The sequence below is a fragment of the Eubalaena glacialis genome, chromosome 1 (assembly GCF_028564815.1).
Source record: "Eubalaena glacialis isolate mEubGla1 chromosome 1, mEubGla1.1.hap2.+ XY, whole genome shotgun sequence".
NCBI classification, from domain to species: domain Eukaryota; kingdom Metazoa; phylum Chordata; class Mammalia; order Artiodactyla; family Balaenidae; genus Eubalaena; species Eubalaena glacialis.
In genome coordinates, this window is record NC_083716.1 from 221,221,607 (window position 1) to 221,239,332 (window position 17,726).

Below are 17,726 nucleotides of genomic sequence, written 5' to 3' on the forward strand. Positions count from 1 at the left end.
TCTAAGGCAGGAGTTCTAAACCTGAACATTGTGGTCCATCCCCACCCCCACGCCCCATATGTGAAATCGTGTGTACACATACAGTTTTGAGGGGAAGAGAATTCACAGCCCTCGTGCACTTTTGTAAAGGGTCCGTGATGCAGAAAAGGTCATGTGCGATAGCTCTGAGCGGCCCCTGCCAGACCTGGGGTTGAGGGTTGAGCCATCCATCACCAGGAAGCACTGGGACAAAGTATATTTGGTTATCGTAGAAAAGGTAGAAGATACCAAGCCAGAATGCAAAGCTAGGATGTGGATGCATTGGGCAGAGCCAGACAGATTCTCCCAGAGCTGACGACACCTTAAAGTGAAGAAAACCAGAGCCAAACAGGGTTTTACCTTCTAAACATTAAACTTTATTACATTTCTGGTTATGTCCTTTTGTGGGATATATTTAGGACCAAATACTTAATAGAGAAGCCCTAATTATACCCTTGGGCTGATTGGGTCTCCACCCCAGCCCATAGAGTGACCCTTGCCCCCTTCCCCATTCCAGCTTGAGGCACTTGGTGTCATGAAGAAAGCGGTAGTTGGCTGGAGAGACGGGGCCCAAGTCTTAAATCCCCCAAGCGTGAGTTAACAAACTAAGAGGGGCGTCTCCTTCCTCTTGGCCCTCCCCGAGTCAGCAGGAGGGAAGAACCATGGGTAACACAATAAGCTTTCGTATCTCTCAGGGTGGGGGACCCCAAGGCATTTCCCCTGCCCACACCTCAGTCTCTCTTCACCCTGGTTACTTCCTGGCCTCACGGCCAGGACGTGGTGATCCTACGCACCACCCCATCTCCTGACCTTTGTCCCTCACTTTCTGCTCTGAGCAGCCTGAGCACAGGAAGCAAGAGGTCCCTCTGACTAGAGATCTCAGAAGCACCAGGGAGGCCCCAGGCAGCTTTGGAGAATGGGGACCAGGTGGCCGCAGAGGGGCGTGCTCTACCACCACAAGCCATGAGGAAGCCCCGGATAGATGCTGCTCTGTATTGGCCTCCGCGCTTGACTTTGCTCGCTCTCCTCTTCCTCCCCACCCTTAACCCAGAAGATCAGTATATATGTGCTATCGAAAGAAGAGGTTGAAGCAGGGGAGACCCACGGGCACAAACCCCCTCTACCTTCCTGAGTCGGAAGGCGCCAAGGGTTGCCGAAGAAGTACAGGATAATGCCTATGAGTCCAGGAGGCAGGGGGCAAAGCTCTCTGGCTTTGCTGGGGTCTGAGAGAGGAAACAGCTCCAGCTATCAAGTCCAGAAGCCCGTGGCAGAAGTGGGAGAGGAAACCCCATCACCAGAAAATCCCTCCTACCTCTCATATTCCATTTTAGCTATCAAATAGGCTCTTTTCATCCCTCCCCACTCCAACCCCAACTGTTAAGGATTTGGTGCCCCATAGTGGGCAGAGGGAGAATGCACTTCTTTGGCCCAGTTCCTGCCAAGTCCACTAAGGGCAGGAGTTAGTCCCTAGTTCCTCCAACCCCACCAAGTACCTACACATCCACAGCCAGAGAGGCTACCCATCCCCGGACAGAAAGGAAAATGGGCATATTACTTGAGGGGAAGGAAAGGGGTCTAGGCCCAGACCCAGGTCACAGGGCCCAGCCCTCTAGGGATAGGAAAGTCCAAGGTAGGGCGGAACGGGAGGTGCTCCTTAATTGCGATCCCCCAGGAGCTGCAGCACAAAGGTGAAGATGTAGACAATGTCTGTGTAGATCTGCAGGGCGCCGGTGATGTAGTCCTCCGGGCTGATGGTGTACCTCCGGTTCCCCAGGACCAGCTGTGTGTCGTAAGCCAGGAACTGCAGGACAGGACGCCACACATGAGGACCCAGGGGCTCAGTGGTCAGCAGACCTGTCCTGGGAGCCTCTGGGCCATTAGATGTGCTTAGGGAACACGTTAATGAACAGCAGAACACGTGGTCTCTGCCATTAAGCAGTTCACAGTCCAGAAAGGGAGATAGACACGCCGTCTCCATAATACGGCCCACTGACTGTTCTCATAGCAGGCGGTGTGAACAAGAGATGACGGGAATGCCCAGAAAATCAGTGGAACCTCTGGACAGTAGGGAAAGGGAAGGGCAGCTGTGGCCCCACTCCCTGCCTCCCAAGCAGCCTACATTCACCATCCTCCTGGTTCCTCCCCTCTGTCCCCTCAGCTCCCCTTCCTAGAGGGTGCGGGGCTTTACTCACCAAAGTGAAGCAAATGGCCCCCAAAGCAGCATAGACCATGTGCAGCCAGTAAATCTGGGGAGAAGGGACAGGGATGGCATTAGAAATCTTAGCATAGCTTGGACTGAGGCAGGCCCTCAGGACCATCTTCCCCCCTGGATGTCTGGCCAAGTGCGAAGATCCAGGAAGCTAGCTATGTGAAAGGACTACTTCTACCTTCCAGATCCTGGGAGAAATTAAGAATAGTAACATATATGGTAGAGAAAACAGAGGCCATCGTCCAATGGCCATATAAAACCAATCACAGCATCCTTTAGCCTAACCAGTCTCCAAAGTTAGTCAAGGTACAGAGGTGTCCACTATGCTTCTGGAAGAAAGAAAGTGGTTGAGTTCTAGCTCTGGGAGGGGCAGACCCAGGCATGCACTGCTTGAAGAGCCCCATCGCCTTTACCCTAGTCATGGTCAGCCTTCAATAGACCGTGTTCCTGCAGCCCAGCCTGGGAGGGACAGACTAAAGGAGAGGGCTGGGAGGGAAGCCCCCCAGCCACCCTGATAAACAGCAGAGTCAGGGAGCACCCCCAGGGCAGCCCTACTCAACAGCCCTCCAGGGGCCTGTCCACAGAAGGGCAGGGCCAGCCATGGTCAAGTGGGCAGGCGGCCCTCCCATTCACGTGCTTCCCCTTCCAGCAGTGTTCTCCCCTCCCCGCCATGAAGCTCCCCTCAGCCTAGGGGCCTCACACGCTGCCCCTCCCGCTGACTGGAATAAAAGAAGAGTTAGATACAGTGATCCCTAAGGTCCCTTCCACCCAAGCCCATCTTCTCGGTCCTCTGGGATCCTCTGGCAACCTGCCTCCGAGAACCTGGTCTCAGCTGTCAGACAGATCTAACCACTGCTTCCCATAGGAATCCCATGATGCTATCCAGGGCCTCAGGTGCTATGGCTCCCAGGACCTGCCATTTCCAAAGATACCCCAATCCAGAGGATGGCGCTTCAGCGTGGGTGCCTTTGCTAGCCAGTCGAGAGGTTCTAGAAGCCAGAGGCCTGTGGGGCCTGCTACACCACGATATACAGAAAGTCTGCCCTGGGCACTGGGTTCAGTGACTCCAGCTCTCCCGGGACACTCACATATTTGAAGGACAGCACGATGGCAGTGACAATGCCAGTCACCATCATCACAATTCCCAGGACACAGAAGAGGCCTGTGCACGAGGTGAAGTCCACCTGCCAGGAAGAGAGGGGGAGGCACGTGTCAGACGGGCCACCTGGCCCAGCCAGCCAGGCCCTCCCTCTTCCTCCAGGGAGTCCCAGTGCTGCCTCCTGGGGGCCATGGGAGTGACCGTGACATTCTAAGGACAGACACAGGAAGCAGTAGTTGTGAAGGGAAGGGGATTAAGGTCTCTGAGGGAAATGCCTGGCATAGGGGTGTGGGCCCTTCCAGGCCCGCGCAAGTGCCAAGCCCGGAAGGCCAGGTGTGTATAAAACAGGGGGATGGGGTGGCCAGGGAAGGGCCCTCCAGTGCCCTCACCTTGGTCTGGAAGCAGAAGATGGTGACTGAAATGGACACCACAGCAGTGATGATCATTGCAATGATGACGGCTTTGGTGTCATACACACTGCAGGGAAGGAGTTGAGAGAGGCCAGAGGCACATGCCACACACGTATGACTCCAAAACTACTACTTCTGGAAGCATCGTGCCCAGAATCCACCCATACAGGTGGCTGCCAGCCCAGAGATGCCCCACGCTCCCCTGTAAAACACACCACCGTGTAGTAACTGTCCTTGAACGTACCTGGAAATGGTGCCGGTCATGTAGCCCATGGCAAGAGTCTGAGGGAAGGACAGAGACCAGAGTGAGACACTTAAGAAGAGAGCCGGAGCCCTGAAGGCACGGCCAGGAGGGTTTGCCAGAGCTGGCGATACGTGTGACTGAGTAGGAAAGCCCAGGGAGACCAAGGGCAGGGGTCAGGGTAAGGTCGGGGAGACAGCTAGGGACATCTTCCACCACGGCGTTCCATCCCTTCCCTGGGACCAGCCCTCCCTCACCATCTCCACAACCTAGACCTTTCTAGACTCACAAAGAGGGTCAGCAGGATAATGTTCCATGGGAAACGGCGTCTGAAGGGAAAGAAACCATAGTTAAGTGGTGTGGGGCCGGCCAGGTCTCAGAGGCTCTGTTAGCAGAAGGAAATTCTTGGCTTATGTGCCTGGAGAATTAGGCCTGGACTTGGGGGAGGCGAGGCTGGCACGGCCCTTGATACCTGCTCAGGTGTCTATGCAGGGACAAGAGGGACAATAGGACAGACCTGGGCTGTGGAGCCACAAAGACCTGGATTCGTTTGCAGCTCTCTGACTACCTGTGTGACTGTGAGAAAGTTCCTCGGCCTCTCTGAGCCTTGGGTTCTTCCTATTTGTTAAATAGTTTAAGTGCTACACATCTTGCAGGGTAGCTGTAAGAATAACAGCTAGATAGCTAAATAGATCCCGCACACGCGAGGCACTCTGCACACAGCCGAACGATAGCCACCGTCATCATCATCATCACTGCTGGTACGTCTCCACTGAGCTGCTCTAAGAAATCCCTTTTCTGTGCAAAACAGCCCCACGCCCCCATCCCTTCCCACTGTCTAAGTCTCTGGGACTCACCTGGGTCCCTGGCAGCAGGCAAGGGTCAGGTACGTGACCAGGAACACAGCACTGGGGAGAAGAGACAGGGAAGTAGTCTCCAGACCCACTCTGCCCCTTGGCCCCATCCCGGCCCAGCCTGGCGGCACTCACCACGCCAGCAGGCTGGAGGTCCAGAGAGCTATCTAGAAGTCTGAGGGGAAGCTACCCAGCAGGACAAGATCACCCCAGCCAGGGGCACTGAGGACATCTGTAACAGGGGGTTTGGCCAGGGAGGAGGCTGCAGGAGCCACCGCAGAGAGGCTGCCAGAACACGGGGACTGTTCTGCAGGATGCACGTTGCCACCAGTCCCCCACCCCTGGCTCTCAGGAGTTCCGTGACACTTACACTTGGTGGCACACACCCACACTTCCCAGCACAGCTGGGAGGGCCCCTCTCCAAAAGGATCTGATCCATGCCCCGAAAAGCTGGTCAACTGTCACCCCTCCTCTACTTGCCCCCGTGCAGAGAGGAGCACAGACTCACTAGGACGCATAGTAGACGGCCAGGTTTGCCTTCACGAACTCGCTGACTGGCTTCCTGTGGAGCAGGGGGGACAAGAGAGGAGTCACAGCACGGCTTGTCCGCCTCCCTGCCGAGGTCCTGCCCCCTCTTCTCTCATCGCCCACATCCCAGAGTTGAAGGCCCACCCCAAGCCACGCTCTCAGCAGGTGACCCAGAGCCCAGGACCCCAGAGCTACTTCCCAGCGGTGCGGAGAGGCCTAGAGACTCACACAAAGGTGAAGATAGCGATGATGGCCACCGTGATGAGCAGCTGGATGGAGATGATGGAGTAAACCTGGAACACAGGCAGTGGTGGGGAGCACGGTCACCACCCTGCACTCCCGGCCTCTCCCCAGGAAGCAGCCGGCCCCTGAGACCAAGGAGCCCAAAAGACCTTACCACCCTAGCCCTGGCCCCTCTTTCAGAGGTAGGGAGGAGGCTCCTGCCTCATTCTGGAGGATCTACTTACTCCCCTTCCACTTGGGAGCCTGCCCCAGCTGCAGCTTGGCAGAGAGGCTGCCCCCAGTAAGGGCTCAGATACTGTACACGCACCCCCCAGGGCTGACCCCCACCCCCCGCTGCTCCCTGTCATCTCCCCCTCCCTGCCCAGCACCTGGCCTCCACTGGCACTCACTGCCCTGCCTCTGCCCCCTGCCTCACCGCACTCCCAGGTACAGCATCCGCGCCTGCAGCGGTTCAGCCTGACATTGGTCAGGTATCTGTCCACCCTGAGCAGGTGCTGGGCACACGTAAGACGTGGGGGCAGGGGCTGCGAGCGAGTGCAATCAGTTCTGGCTTCAAGTTGCTCCCGTCTAACAGGAGAAGGAAGCTTGCAGGGGGCAGAACACTTCAGCAGAGGCTGCCCAGATTTGCCCAGATTGAATCTGCCCCCCAAAACAAGGTCAAGGAACAGAGGAACAAAAAGCGGGCGAACACAGTTTAGAGGAACTGGGGTCCCCTTTGAGGAGAGTGCAGGGCTAGAGAGGACCCAGAAGGCAGCAGCATATGTGCGTGGGAACGGAGTGTCCCCCCCACTCCGTTCCCCCAGCCCCAGGGGCCCAGGTTCACCGGCCTCCCAACCCATATCTCACCTTTCGGATGAAGATGTGTCGGACTTTCCTGTCACTCCACTCTTCGGATCCGAAGTTGTCACTCACGGCTCTCTCCTCCACATCATAGCCCTGGCCTGGGCCTGGGGACAGATCACATATGACCAACTGGGGACCTGGGACGTGTGGCCTCAATCCCCAAGCCTCCATGGCACTATCTCACAGTCTCAGGTATCTCCAGCCAAAAGGCATGTGTTACAACTCAGGAACTCCCCAGCCAGGTCCTCTAGATACCCTCCACGTGACCAGAGCTGGTACCACAGGGAGCAGCGTACCCCTGGCCAAAGGGGGCTTAGGTGTGATCACTCCGTCAGCATGCATTTACTGAAGGGTGTGAACACCTGTGGTCACTGCCATCAAGCGGACACGATCTCGTGAGGAATCCATGCAAGCGTGGGGCAGAGGGGCTGGTGGAGTCAGAGCAGGGGCTCCGGGGTGGAAGGAGGAAAAGGAAGATAGAAACAGCGCATGTGTGTGGAGGACGGAGAACAGAGTGTGCAGACTTATCTACATCAGGCAAACGTTAGGACTCGGGGAAAACAGAAATATCAGGGGTATATGTGCACAGGACGAGGCATGACCATAAACGTGACTGATGTACCAATATTCACACCAGAACACGTACGGCCACATGACAGTTGGCTGCGCTCCAGGATTCCAGAGATGCTGCAGGGGCTCAACACATTCTTTGAATGCCTCCTTGGGAGCTGCTTTCAAAATCCGCATGTGAGCCACACAGGAAAATCTCACCACATTCTAATCTCATCTCATTTCTGAGCAAATTTACCAGCCATGACGTTTATCAAACATCCAAACGACTTCTGGATGTTTGCAAAAATCAGATGTTACCTTAAGAGATGAGGATTTGTCAGCACCGAGAATATTTTTTAAAAAAAAGTGCTTCGGGTTGCAAAGGCAGTTCCCAAGGAAGTGAGGAGTGTGGGTGGGGTGGCAGCTGCCTAGCTGGGCAACGGAAATGGCCTCCTCAGGTCATGGCTCTGAAGGAATTAATTACTTCACCAGCCACTTTCTCATCTGATGTGTAAGTTCTGGTGTGTGTCTTACGGACCCAGTCTCCTTTCTGAATAAAGGGGCTGGTAGGTGGTCCAGGGGGCTAGGAGCTGAAGGAAAAAGCAGGGAGGTAACAAAGATGGGGAAACGGAAGGAGAGAGCTAAAGAGAAGATGAAAAAAGGGATAAAGGAAGTTGAGAAGGAAGGAAAGGAAGTAGCCTCACGTGCCATGAGTATTGCCTCCTCCCACCCACCCCCACTGCCCTTCAGGGACTCACCATAGTTCATGGGCGTCGGGTGGATGGGGGGCATAGGCTGTGGGTAGCCAGCAGGGTGACCGTAGCCAGGCTGTGGGTAGGCAGGGTACCCGCCAGGCAGGACAGATGGCTGCCCGTAGCCCCCCGGGGGCAGAGGGTCAGGGTACAGGGGGTTGCGGTCCTCATACGGAGGCGGGGCACTGGGGTGGGACATGGTGGCTCAAGGCTGAGGGGAGACCCCAGCTGCTGGGACCTGAAAGAAAGACGAGAAAAGCAGTCATGAGTGCCCGGGCCCCGCTCACTCAGCCCCAATCCAGCCTGCCTCTGTGGAGAGGAAAGCCTCATACTTTCTCTCCCCATCACAGCGCGTCATTCCCTGCCCACAGGCCACTGTCCCCATCCCCCCAGTATCATCCACCCCGCCAGCTCAGCCCCTGCCCCTCTGCCTTCACACCAGCCCTTTCTGTGTAGCTTCCTGCCATAGGAAAGCAGGAGATGGGGATTTAGTGCAGGAGCCCGAAGCAGTCACTGGGCATCAGTGGTATGAGAGCAGCGGGCCTGAGAACCACCCCGCCCCCACCCCTGTGCTCACTTAAGAAGGCCTTCCAGTGACCAGGGAAGAAGCCCGATGGCCCCAGCAAAGCCACGGGTGAGTCACAGGGCCAGCTGGGACCCACTGAAGGGGTCAGCCCAGCACCCACAGCAGCTGGCAGGAGCTCCAGGCCTGAAAGGCAGCGCTGGGGAGGAGCCAAGGCCCGAAGTGGAAGACAACAAGCTAGCCCCAGGGCTGGAGCTGCCAGGCCTGGAGGAGGAGAGCCAACGGTGGCAGGCTGAGTCAGGGGCCACCTGAGAGGCCTGAGCAAGTGGGTGCATGGGGATGGCCCCTGGGGGTTGGGAGGCTGTACAGAGGAGCAGGCCAGAGACAGGACTTTCTGGTTCCTTCAAATAACAGCCAAGGAGTGTCAGGCATGCGACAGCCTGTGGCTGCCACCACTCTCTTCGTGGCCTTGCCAGGGAGTGGAGTGCCAGGGAGTGCAGGGCCCCGAAGCCCCCTGGGAGGGGGAGACACACGTTTCAAAGGCCAAGTCCCTGGTGTCCCTGTGATTCCTGCCTGTTTGCCCCCCAGGTTGGTGGCCAGGATAGGAGAGAGCGCTGAGGAGTCACGCCAGATCCAGCCAGCGCCTCCTCTGAGCCTGCCTTCCCCACAGCCAGGGGAGGGCTGAGGAATGAGGAGAAGGGAACCCCAGAAACAGAGCCCAAAGGGACCCCAAAGTTGTACAGCCCCAGATGCTCAGCTCCGCTAAGGGAATCCAGGCCCAGAACAGTGAAGTGACTCCCAAGATCACAGAACTAGCAAGTTAATGGCACAACCAGAACCGAGGTAGGCTGAAGGTCCTGGGTAGATGTCCTCTATATTATGCTGTGTTCTTTAGGCCCTCTTATGCCAAATAAATGGCCTTGGGGCCTGGTGTTCTCCTCTGAGGTGGCAGAGATGACGGCTTGGGAAGAGCTAAGCAGGAGGTCCCTGGAACGGCCCTAAGCCCTGACAGAATCTGGGCCCCTTCACAGGGCCACCACCAGCCCCTAGAGCATCTCCCAAGGGAAGAACTCCAGGACCCCACAGGGAGGAAGCACGCCCAGATCAAGGTCAGCAGACGTCCCAGAGGCTCTGCCAGAAGGGCGGGAGAACTGGCTTCTCTTTTGAGGGCACCCTGCAGAGTGCAGGGAGCAGATAAAGGACTGTCTTAACTCTCCTCTGTCTCGAACACAGAGAGGGGAAGGTAGCAGGGAAGGGCGGGGAGGAGGGCTCGAATAATAGGCCAAGTCAATGAGTTATTCTGAGGAAAGTTGTTCTCCATCTTCCCAGAGTGAATGGACCAGAACAGCAAGAATGTGTCAGGTCAGAAATAAGGAAACCTTCCTGACAGTGAGGGTGTGACACAGCAAACCCTCGAAAGCAGGCCATGGCAAAGGCCCCGCATGGTGGGGTACAGCGCCCTGAGGAAACAGGGAGCGGAGAACGGGGAGACCCAACACTGAGTGGTGTGAGTTTAAGAAACAGGGATAGTAAGTGTTTTTGAAAATATTTTGGGTTTGTCAGGGTAGGATAACATTCATAAGCAGTTATAATACCTGCATCTCCTTAATAGACTTTTTTTAAAAAGGAAGGGAGGGAAACTGGACTCACCTGCCCTGAGGCAAGAGACTCCTTCTCCCTATAGCGCCCTCCCCCCCCCCCTCCAACCCCCCCCCACCCCTGCCCTTAACTCCACCCGGAGGACGGGAGTCCTATCTTCGGGAAGCAGTACTGGTGGGCCACCTGTGGAGTAGGGTTATCTGTCGTTACTGCCCTGGGCCCAGCTGACAACAGGCTAAACACGGCCCACGAGACACAGGCAGGAAAGACCCTGTGGTCGGAGGCCCCAGCTGGGCCACTTGACAGTGATGTCACCATGACCTGGTCCTGTCGGCTCCTCAGGGTGCACCTCTGTGAAATGAGGTGAGTGACCCAGATGATCTCTGAGCTCATTTCCAGCTCTAACGGACTGGGACTTATCTGACAAACCCAGTTACGCGCGCGCAGGGCCTGCCCTTTGCCCGGCCAGCCAGATGCACCACCCGCCAAGCCAAGCTGGGCAAACAGGTCCCTCCCCAAACCAGAGGGTGAATCAGGGAGCACGAGGCCAGGCTTGGATAGACTACCAGGACTCTGGGGTTCCGGTCCAGCACAGTGGACAGCTGACTCATGAAGACGCCCTCTGCCCTCCGTCGCCCCTCCCTGTGACGCTTCTCGTTTCAGAGGAATTCACCAGCAGACCTCTCCGCAGGGAACACAGAAGCTCACAGTCCGGTTCTCTGGGGGCTTAGCCACCAGCCCATGCTCACCAGAGACCGGCACTGACCATTTACCTCACTATGCGTCAGTTTCTCCATCTGGAAAGTGGGTTTAACACTATACCAGAGTTGTTATAAAAATTAAATGAGAAAATACATGTAGAGCACTTAAAATAGTGCCTATCTTTAGTTATTATTTCATTAAATCCTTATGATAGCCCAACAGGGTGGATATGTTGTTATCCCTTTTTACAATAAAGAAATAGAGGCTTAGAAGAATTAAGTCACTTGCCCAAGGTTACTTAGCTAGGGTGTGATGAAGTCAGTCAGCTCCAGACCGACTCCAGGGCTCTTAATGTCTCTGCTCTCATCCTCATTTGGACACCCTGCCTATCCGAACTTCACATCACTTCTCAAAGCTTCCCATCTCAGACCCTCTACTGACAAAAGAAGGCTCACACAGCAAGTGGACACTGAACCATTCAGCCCCTTCCATCATCCCCATGGTCCCCAAACCCTGTACAACCACCAGGAGGAGAGAGAGTGGTCAGAGATGGAGATTCTTAAAGGTCAGCACTGAAAGGAAACTCACTCATCTAAGGCAAGCTGACCCCTCCCTTTACCAGCCAGCCAGCCAGCCACAGCGCAGGAGAAGGTAGAGTGACCTGTCCCTGGCCACAAAGTGGGGCCCCGGGCCAGGACTACATCCCAGCTCTCTGGTGTAGAGACCTGTGCGCCGGAGATGGAGAGAGTGTTCAGGCCAGTCAGGGGAGTAACTAAGCTCAGTCACACTCCCCTCCGAGCAGAGGGGCAGGAACCTCGGGCCCAGGGCTGCCAGCATGGGCAGCTTCTGAGCCCTCTCCCTGGCCACGGCCCGACCTACATGGAGCGCTGGCCACTTCCACGTCATTAAGGCCTCAGCTAGGGATGAGGTTTGGGCCTGGCATGTGACTAGGTAGTAGGGAAAGGGAGGAGTGGTCAGTATTTACTTTCATGACTGTGACTAAAGGTGGGAAGCGCAGGAGAATGTGGAGTCCAAAGGGAAGGAGGGGAAAGAGGCGGGAGAAGATACAAAGTGAGTATGATTGATACCCAGAGACTAGAAACCAGGAATCAGGTCATCTGAGTTCCGCTGGTAGCTACTGGAGGGGCTCACAGTCTCCAGGGGCCAAAAAGGACCTTTAAGGTTCCCCATCGGAAGCCTGAATTTTCCTAAAATACAGTAGGCATTCGGCTTCTGTTGTTGGCATACACGCTCCAACAACAGGAAGCAAGGCTGTTCCATTGCTGGCAGCTTGAATCATTACAACATTCTTCCTCACAATGCAGTTTATCAAGACATTCAGACTCCACCCCATCCTTGTCAAGTTAGATCTAAGCTCGCTCCCCATTCTCATGACCCCATTCTCATGTCTCATCAGGAAGGAGCCAGAACCTCTCCTTTCTCCTACATGACCCACAGGCCCAGCCATCGGAAGTGGGTGGGCTCAAACACAGGACTTGTTGGCTGTCAAGGTTTTCAGAGGCAACCTCGGGGAAGCCATCTCCTTCCCCTGGCGCCATCTCAGTGTGGCCAGCATGCTCCCAGCCAGCTGGGGCCCAGGCTCAGGCTCCCTGGGGGGCATCTGAAGGGTTAAGGCTCTGCAATCTGCTGAGAGGAAGCTGGAGCTACTGGGGTTACAGCAAGAGGGTGCGTGTGTATGTGTGTGTGTCGGAGGGAGGGGCGGAAAGGAGCAGCTGACTGGTCCAGGCAGCCTGCCCTCCTCCCTGCCAGGAACGGGTGCCCGGAGCCAGAATGGAAAGAATAGCTCAGAGTGCGCATCTCAGGAAACCCCACCCAGCCGGAAACCCCACCCAGCCGGCACAGCAGCGCAGCCCCTGGCCTGCTGCGACCAGGCCTCTTGTGACAGCCTCCTTCCCTCCCTTTTCCTCTACCTACCCCAACTCCCCCAGCTCTTCACTCCCCTCCAAGAAAACACTTCACCCTCCTAACCCAGCACGTAGCCAGGAGGGCAGAGAAGTAAAAAGATCCACCAGGAGTGGCTGGGCACGCCACCAGGCATGACGCACACAGACCAAGGGGCCCAGAATCAACTTATCCTTCCATCCGCCTGGCCTCTGTGGTCAACAGGATGACGCCGAGAGGATCTAAGAACTGAAACGTCAGAGCTGGAATGAACTTTAGAAATCATCTGGTCATTTGACAGACCAGGAAACCCCAGAGCCAAGAAAGTTCCTGCCCAGCCCGTGACAGGCCCTCTTGGTCATGGGTTTGGAACTTTCATTCCCAGCCCTGCCCACTGTCTGAGAACTCAGAGTAACAGATGCCAGCGCACGCATTGCTGAGACAGAGCCAGAACAAGTCCCCATCCCCCCAGTTCTCCATGCCCTCCTGCTCAGAAACAGATAAGGCTGCCAACCCATGACTTCCCTCTCACCCTGGTCTCTAACCAGGGTAGCCTCTCTCCAATCAGAAACTGAGAAGGTGGCTCCAGCCTCCCAGGAAGGGGAAGCCACCCTGGAGGGCATGGGAAGACCCAAGCACTAGAGTCCCCCCATCACCCTTCTCCAGGGGAGCAAAGCAGTGTCATCAGTGCAGGTGAACTCGGAGACCCCAGCCAAGCCAGTGGTCAGAACAGCTGGGGAGTGCAGATAAGGAAAGCAGACAGCAATAACCAGGGCTGGATGCAGCTTCAGAAACACAGCCCCATCCATCTCCTTTGTGTTTCATCTTCTCCTACCTTTTCAGTTGAACTTCAAGATGAGGAGGGGGAAAGTCAGACAGATAATTAACAACCCACAGCAGAGAAGGGAGACAAACCCTTCCCTGCGGTGGGCAGGGAAGGAAGAGAACCACTTAGAGTAGCAAGTACTGTGTATTTACTACCAGGTACCAAGGATGTCTGCTCCTCACAAGGGCCCTATGAGGGGCATATCCTTATCCCTACCCTACAGATGAGAAAACTGAAATTCAGAGAAAACCCGATCCAAGGTCCCACAGCAGGCGAACAGCAGAGATAGGTCTGAACCCAGATCTGACGTCTGACTTAGAGTGCCCTTTGCTTTTACACCTGCCTGGAGCAAAAGCCCCTGAAGCCCCCACCAGTCACCTGTGTGAATAGGCCAATACCAACACGTGGGGCCAGCTGAGGTAGTGAAGACCTTTCTCATTGACACCAATTCCTTTTCCCTCGTAGAAAGTCAATCTTTGCCAGAGCCCTGGGTTAGGAGGCAGGGAGCTGAGTTCTTGTCCTGGCTCTGGTCCTGACTCCACTGTGTGAGTCAGGGCTGGCCACCGCACATCTCTGGACTCAAGTTTTCTCATCCGTAAAGCAAGTGCACTGAACCAAGATCAAAGTCCATTCGGACTCTAAGAGTCTCTGCTTTTGAACGAACAGCCTAACAGACCAGAGCAGAAGGCTTCAGGGTGGAATGACTTGCTTCCTAAAGAATCTCCGCCGGATGTGAAACTGGTCTGGACGATGGCTACAGAGGCAGAGGCACAGGGCATGACCTGGGCCTGGGGGTAGCCATAACTCCCTCTCCTCCCAGACTGCCCTCTGGACCCTGCGGCCAGCATCTCCTGGGTCTCACTCACCACAGAGCCTGCAGAGAAACAGCGACACGCTGCAGAAGAGAAAGAGTACGAGGCAGGAAGTCAAGAGATCTGGGTTCAAGTTCTAACTCTGTCACTAACTAGTTATGGGGATCCAGGCAAATGACCTCCTTTGGCCTCCTTTTCCCCCAAATCAGCCCACATCGGGGAAAGGAAGAGGGATTAGTTACCCGAACCAGAGAGTGGAAAGCTAGACTCATCCAGCCAGGCATTTCCCAGACTGCTCTAAAGAGCACTGCCCCAAGAGATGTTAATGGATGAGCTCAGAAACAGATAAGTCTGAAAAACAACCCATATCCCCTTTTGGAAATTCACAAGGCACAATGGCATAGGAAGCCTCTGAGAAGTTCTGCACTGAGCAAACGTGTTCAGCTTTGTTCCTTCAAACATCCTTAAGCCTGGAACATTTTTATCAGGGCACACCTAGTTACCACCCTGTGGTGTGCTGGCCAGGCCACCTTTGTTTTACAGATTGACCTCAGAATGATTCATGTCCTAACTCCTCATATCGTAAAACCCCTGTCCTCACCCCCAGCCCCTCAGAATAGTCACATTCAGTACCAGGCATGCCCCCTCACTCTCAGAGCCAGCTCAATGCCCGGATCCTCTGCAAGAGGCCTTCCTCTCCCCTGTCCCCAGAGCCGCTATAATCTCCAAAATGGGACTCACTGCCAAGGGCTGGGGGACATCTCCAACCAGCACAGAGCCAGGAGGCTGCGATCCCCTAACATCACCTTCATGTAATAGGAAAAAATACCAATCATTACATATGAAAATAAGGACTCATTCTCATCCTCCTCCCTGACCCTCTAGGTACCTGGCACTGTGGCCTGTGGACTTCTGGGCATCATTTCTACTTTAAAACAAGGCCCAGGTTTTGGCCTAGATCCCCAGAATCAGGGTTGGAAGATTCTGTCACGGCCATCTCCTCCACAGCATTCCCAACAGAATACTCCAGAAAGCCCACGTCAGGGTTAACCATACTGTTAGCAGAGACCTTCTCCCCAAGTTGCTGTATGAGCTTCCACTCTGGCCCTTCCAGTGTGTGTCCCTTGCCTGGGGCTTCTGCTCTTTCTGAAGGGTCCAGGGTGACAAGTTTGGGGGATGGAAGTGCTCTTCCAGCTGAGCCATTCCCCTGGGAGGAGGCTGAGCTGAGGTGGCTACTACCCCAGCTCATGAAGTGAGGTTCTCCCCACACCTGAGGGGTACCCTGTCATTACCTCTCTGAGGTGCCTGTTTTTACAGGTGAGGCCCTGAGGTCACGGTACAAGATGACAGGAAGTCAGGACACTTGACCCTGTGTGGTCCCACCACTACTTTCTAAGTTTGAAACTGGGTCTCTGGGTCCTCATGGCTGGAGAGGTGGGGAGAGCAGGCAGGTGAGGAGGAAGTATGGCTGCCCCCTTGCCCCTGACAAAGCAGCCCCAAGGAAGCACTTGGCTCCTCCTGCCACCACCGGCCAAGCCAAAGGCGCCAGCTTTGAAACCAAAGCTCACCAGTGAGATGAATATTTCAGAGCCCCGGAGAACTGGACACCCGAGGGACCTTCCATGACATCTGCCTCTGACCCTGGTTCCCAGGCCTACCCCCCTCATCCCATGTCCAGGTTCCTCAGGGGGAACCCCAACCCCTGGATACCACACAGAGGCCACCGTGGGGTCAGAAGGGATAGTGACCCCCAGCGGACAAGAGCTGGTGCAGAACCCGCAAGATCAGGGCCGAGCCTCCCAGCAGCCTTCCTCTACTGCCCCTCCCGCTGTCCCCTGTCTCCACGGTTTTCCCCTTTCCCATTTTCCTGTTTGGTTTTTACTCCAACCCAAAGAGACCACGTGGAGGATAGTATTGATACTTCCGGGTAGCTTTCTGAACCCAGTCTGAGGGCAGTGGCTAGAAGGGGGTGGACTGAGGCAAAGTCGTGGTGACAGAGGTGGCAGGTTCCCCACGCCAAGGATGGGGGCTGCTCATGGCTTCCACCCGGTCCCCAACTCACTCAAATACTCGGTCACCTGTCTACACCAAAGCTGCCTGCCAGGCCAGGCCCTGGGCCGCCTCCCCTCCCCCTCCCACCAGCTTAAGGCCGTGACAACCTTTATCCCGGGCACAGCTGGCCACCCTGGGGCTGGCACTGTGGACACGCCCAGCGACAGATACGCGCCAGGAAGCGGGGGACAGGACACCCTCAGACTCTGGCCCGATCGTGCCCACAACCCGCGGCTCGGCTCCCAAGGCTAAACAGGCGCCACTCGCCCGCCCGGGGCGCACAGGGAAAGAGAAACTCCAAAGGTGAGGGAGACAGAGCCCCATTCTGGCCCGCTGCGCACTCCAAGAAAGTTTGCGACCCCATCCCAGCGCCGCCCCAGCCCTGGCCGGGTCCCCGCCGGCCCGCGGCCCCCCACTCCCGCCGGCCCCGGGCCCCTGGCTTGCCTGCCGCTCCCGACGGTGCGTCCCCGGCCTCCCGGTGTCGCAAGTTGGGCACCCCCTCGCCGGCCTGGACTGGACTGGTGTTCCACGCCCCGCCCTGTCGCGCAGGCCCCAGCCGGGCGCTGGGGTCCGCCCCGGTCCCGCCCGCATCCGACCCGGTCCCGCCCGCGTCAGCCCTGTTCGCGCTCCTCCCAAGTCCCTGAGGACTTCCTAGTGTCTTCGGATTTTAAGGCATTACGTGATCATTGTTGGAAACTCATTGTTGGAAAAGATCACTTCTTCCCACTCCTCCCGACTCCCAGCGGCAAGCGCTTGCTTTTGATGCTTCTTTGCCTATATATATCTACGTATTTTACTTGTTTTATACGATGTTTTGCTTGTCGCTTTTTTTTTACTTCACATTTTTGCATGAACATTTTTCTTGTCACTAAATATTCTTCAAAAGCATAATTTTAAAGCCACAAAGTATTCTATCGCACAGCTATTGCTGATTTATTAAATCGGTTTCCTACTTTTAAGGACATTTAAATTGTTTCCCATTTTTCTCATTATGAAACATAAATCAGTGATGAACATCCTTGACAATTCTATGCTTTTAAGCCAAATGTACTTTTCAAGTTTTAAACTTCAAACGTCCAAATGCAGAGATAGATGGAACTTAGAACCTCCGCCCCTGGGAACTAAGACATTGCCTGCCTGAAGTTACTTCAACCAGGAAAGCAGGTGTTTTAGAGTCAGAAATCCTGGGATGTAGATCACTACAATCAGTGCACAACATTGTGTTGGGGGCTTTGCACCTGTAGTCTCAACCCTCACAGCCACTAACGGTAGAATGTACTAGTCATTCCATTTTACAGGCAAGGAAATAGGTTCTGGGAAGTTTTGAAACGTTGCCGGAGTTTATATAGTTCCAAAGTCCATGGTTTTTTTCCATTACGCCAAGGCTGCCGGTAGACAAACGGCTTTCTTTAAGGTGCTTATCTCGTGCTAGTAGCTGCAGATCGGCACTGCACTGAATGTTGTTCACAGCCTGTTGACACTTTTCCTTTTTGAATGGGGAGGGGTGTGACTTGACAAAACACAGCTAGAAATGAATGCAGTTGGACAACCAGGACAACCT

At 55.4% G+C, this 17,726-nt stretch overlaps 1 protein-coding gene across 1 annotated transcript; it reads right to left on the reverse strand.

The window, feature by feature from the left end:
* Positions 1–372: 372 nt before the first annotated feature.
* On the reverse strand, positions 373–16,716 carry TMBIM1 (transmembrane BAX inhibitor motif containing 1). The gene is made up of 12 exons (XM_061187281.1): positions 16,610–16,716; positions 7,756–7,987; positions 6,449–6,549; positions 5,588–5,652; positions 5,340–5,393; positions 4,835–4,885; positions 4,267–4,306; positions 3,981–4,018; positions 3,716–3,803; positions 3,316–3,411; positions 2,211–2,264; positions 373–1,819 (listed from the first exon to the last, which is right to left on the reverse strand). Exons 2-12 carry the CDS (start codon positions 7,946–7,948, stop codon positions 1,673–1,675), a joined length of 927 nt encoding a protein of 308 aa, XP_061043264.1. The 5' UTR covers positions 7,949–7,987; positions 16,610–16,716; the 3' UTR covers positions 373–1,672.
* Positions 16,717–17,726: the final 1,010 nt, after the last annotated feature.

Bases quoted from the DNA above. Each gene is read 5' to 3' on its own strand.
- TMBIM1 (XM_061187281.1), bottom strand. From the start codon at position 7,948: ATGTCCCACCCCAGTGCCCCGCCTCCGTATGAGGACCGCAACCCCCTG. The intron at 4,307-4,834 runs GTGAGTCCCAGA...CTTTCCCTTCAG, and splicing joins GCCTGCTGCCAGGGACCCAG to ACGCCGTTTCCCATGGAACA. The intron at 1,820-2,210 runs GTGAGTAAAGCC...CCTGTCCTGCAG, and splicing joins GGGCCATTTGCTTCACTTTG to TTCCTGGCTTACGACACACA.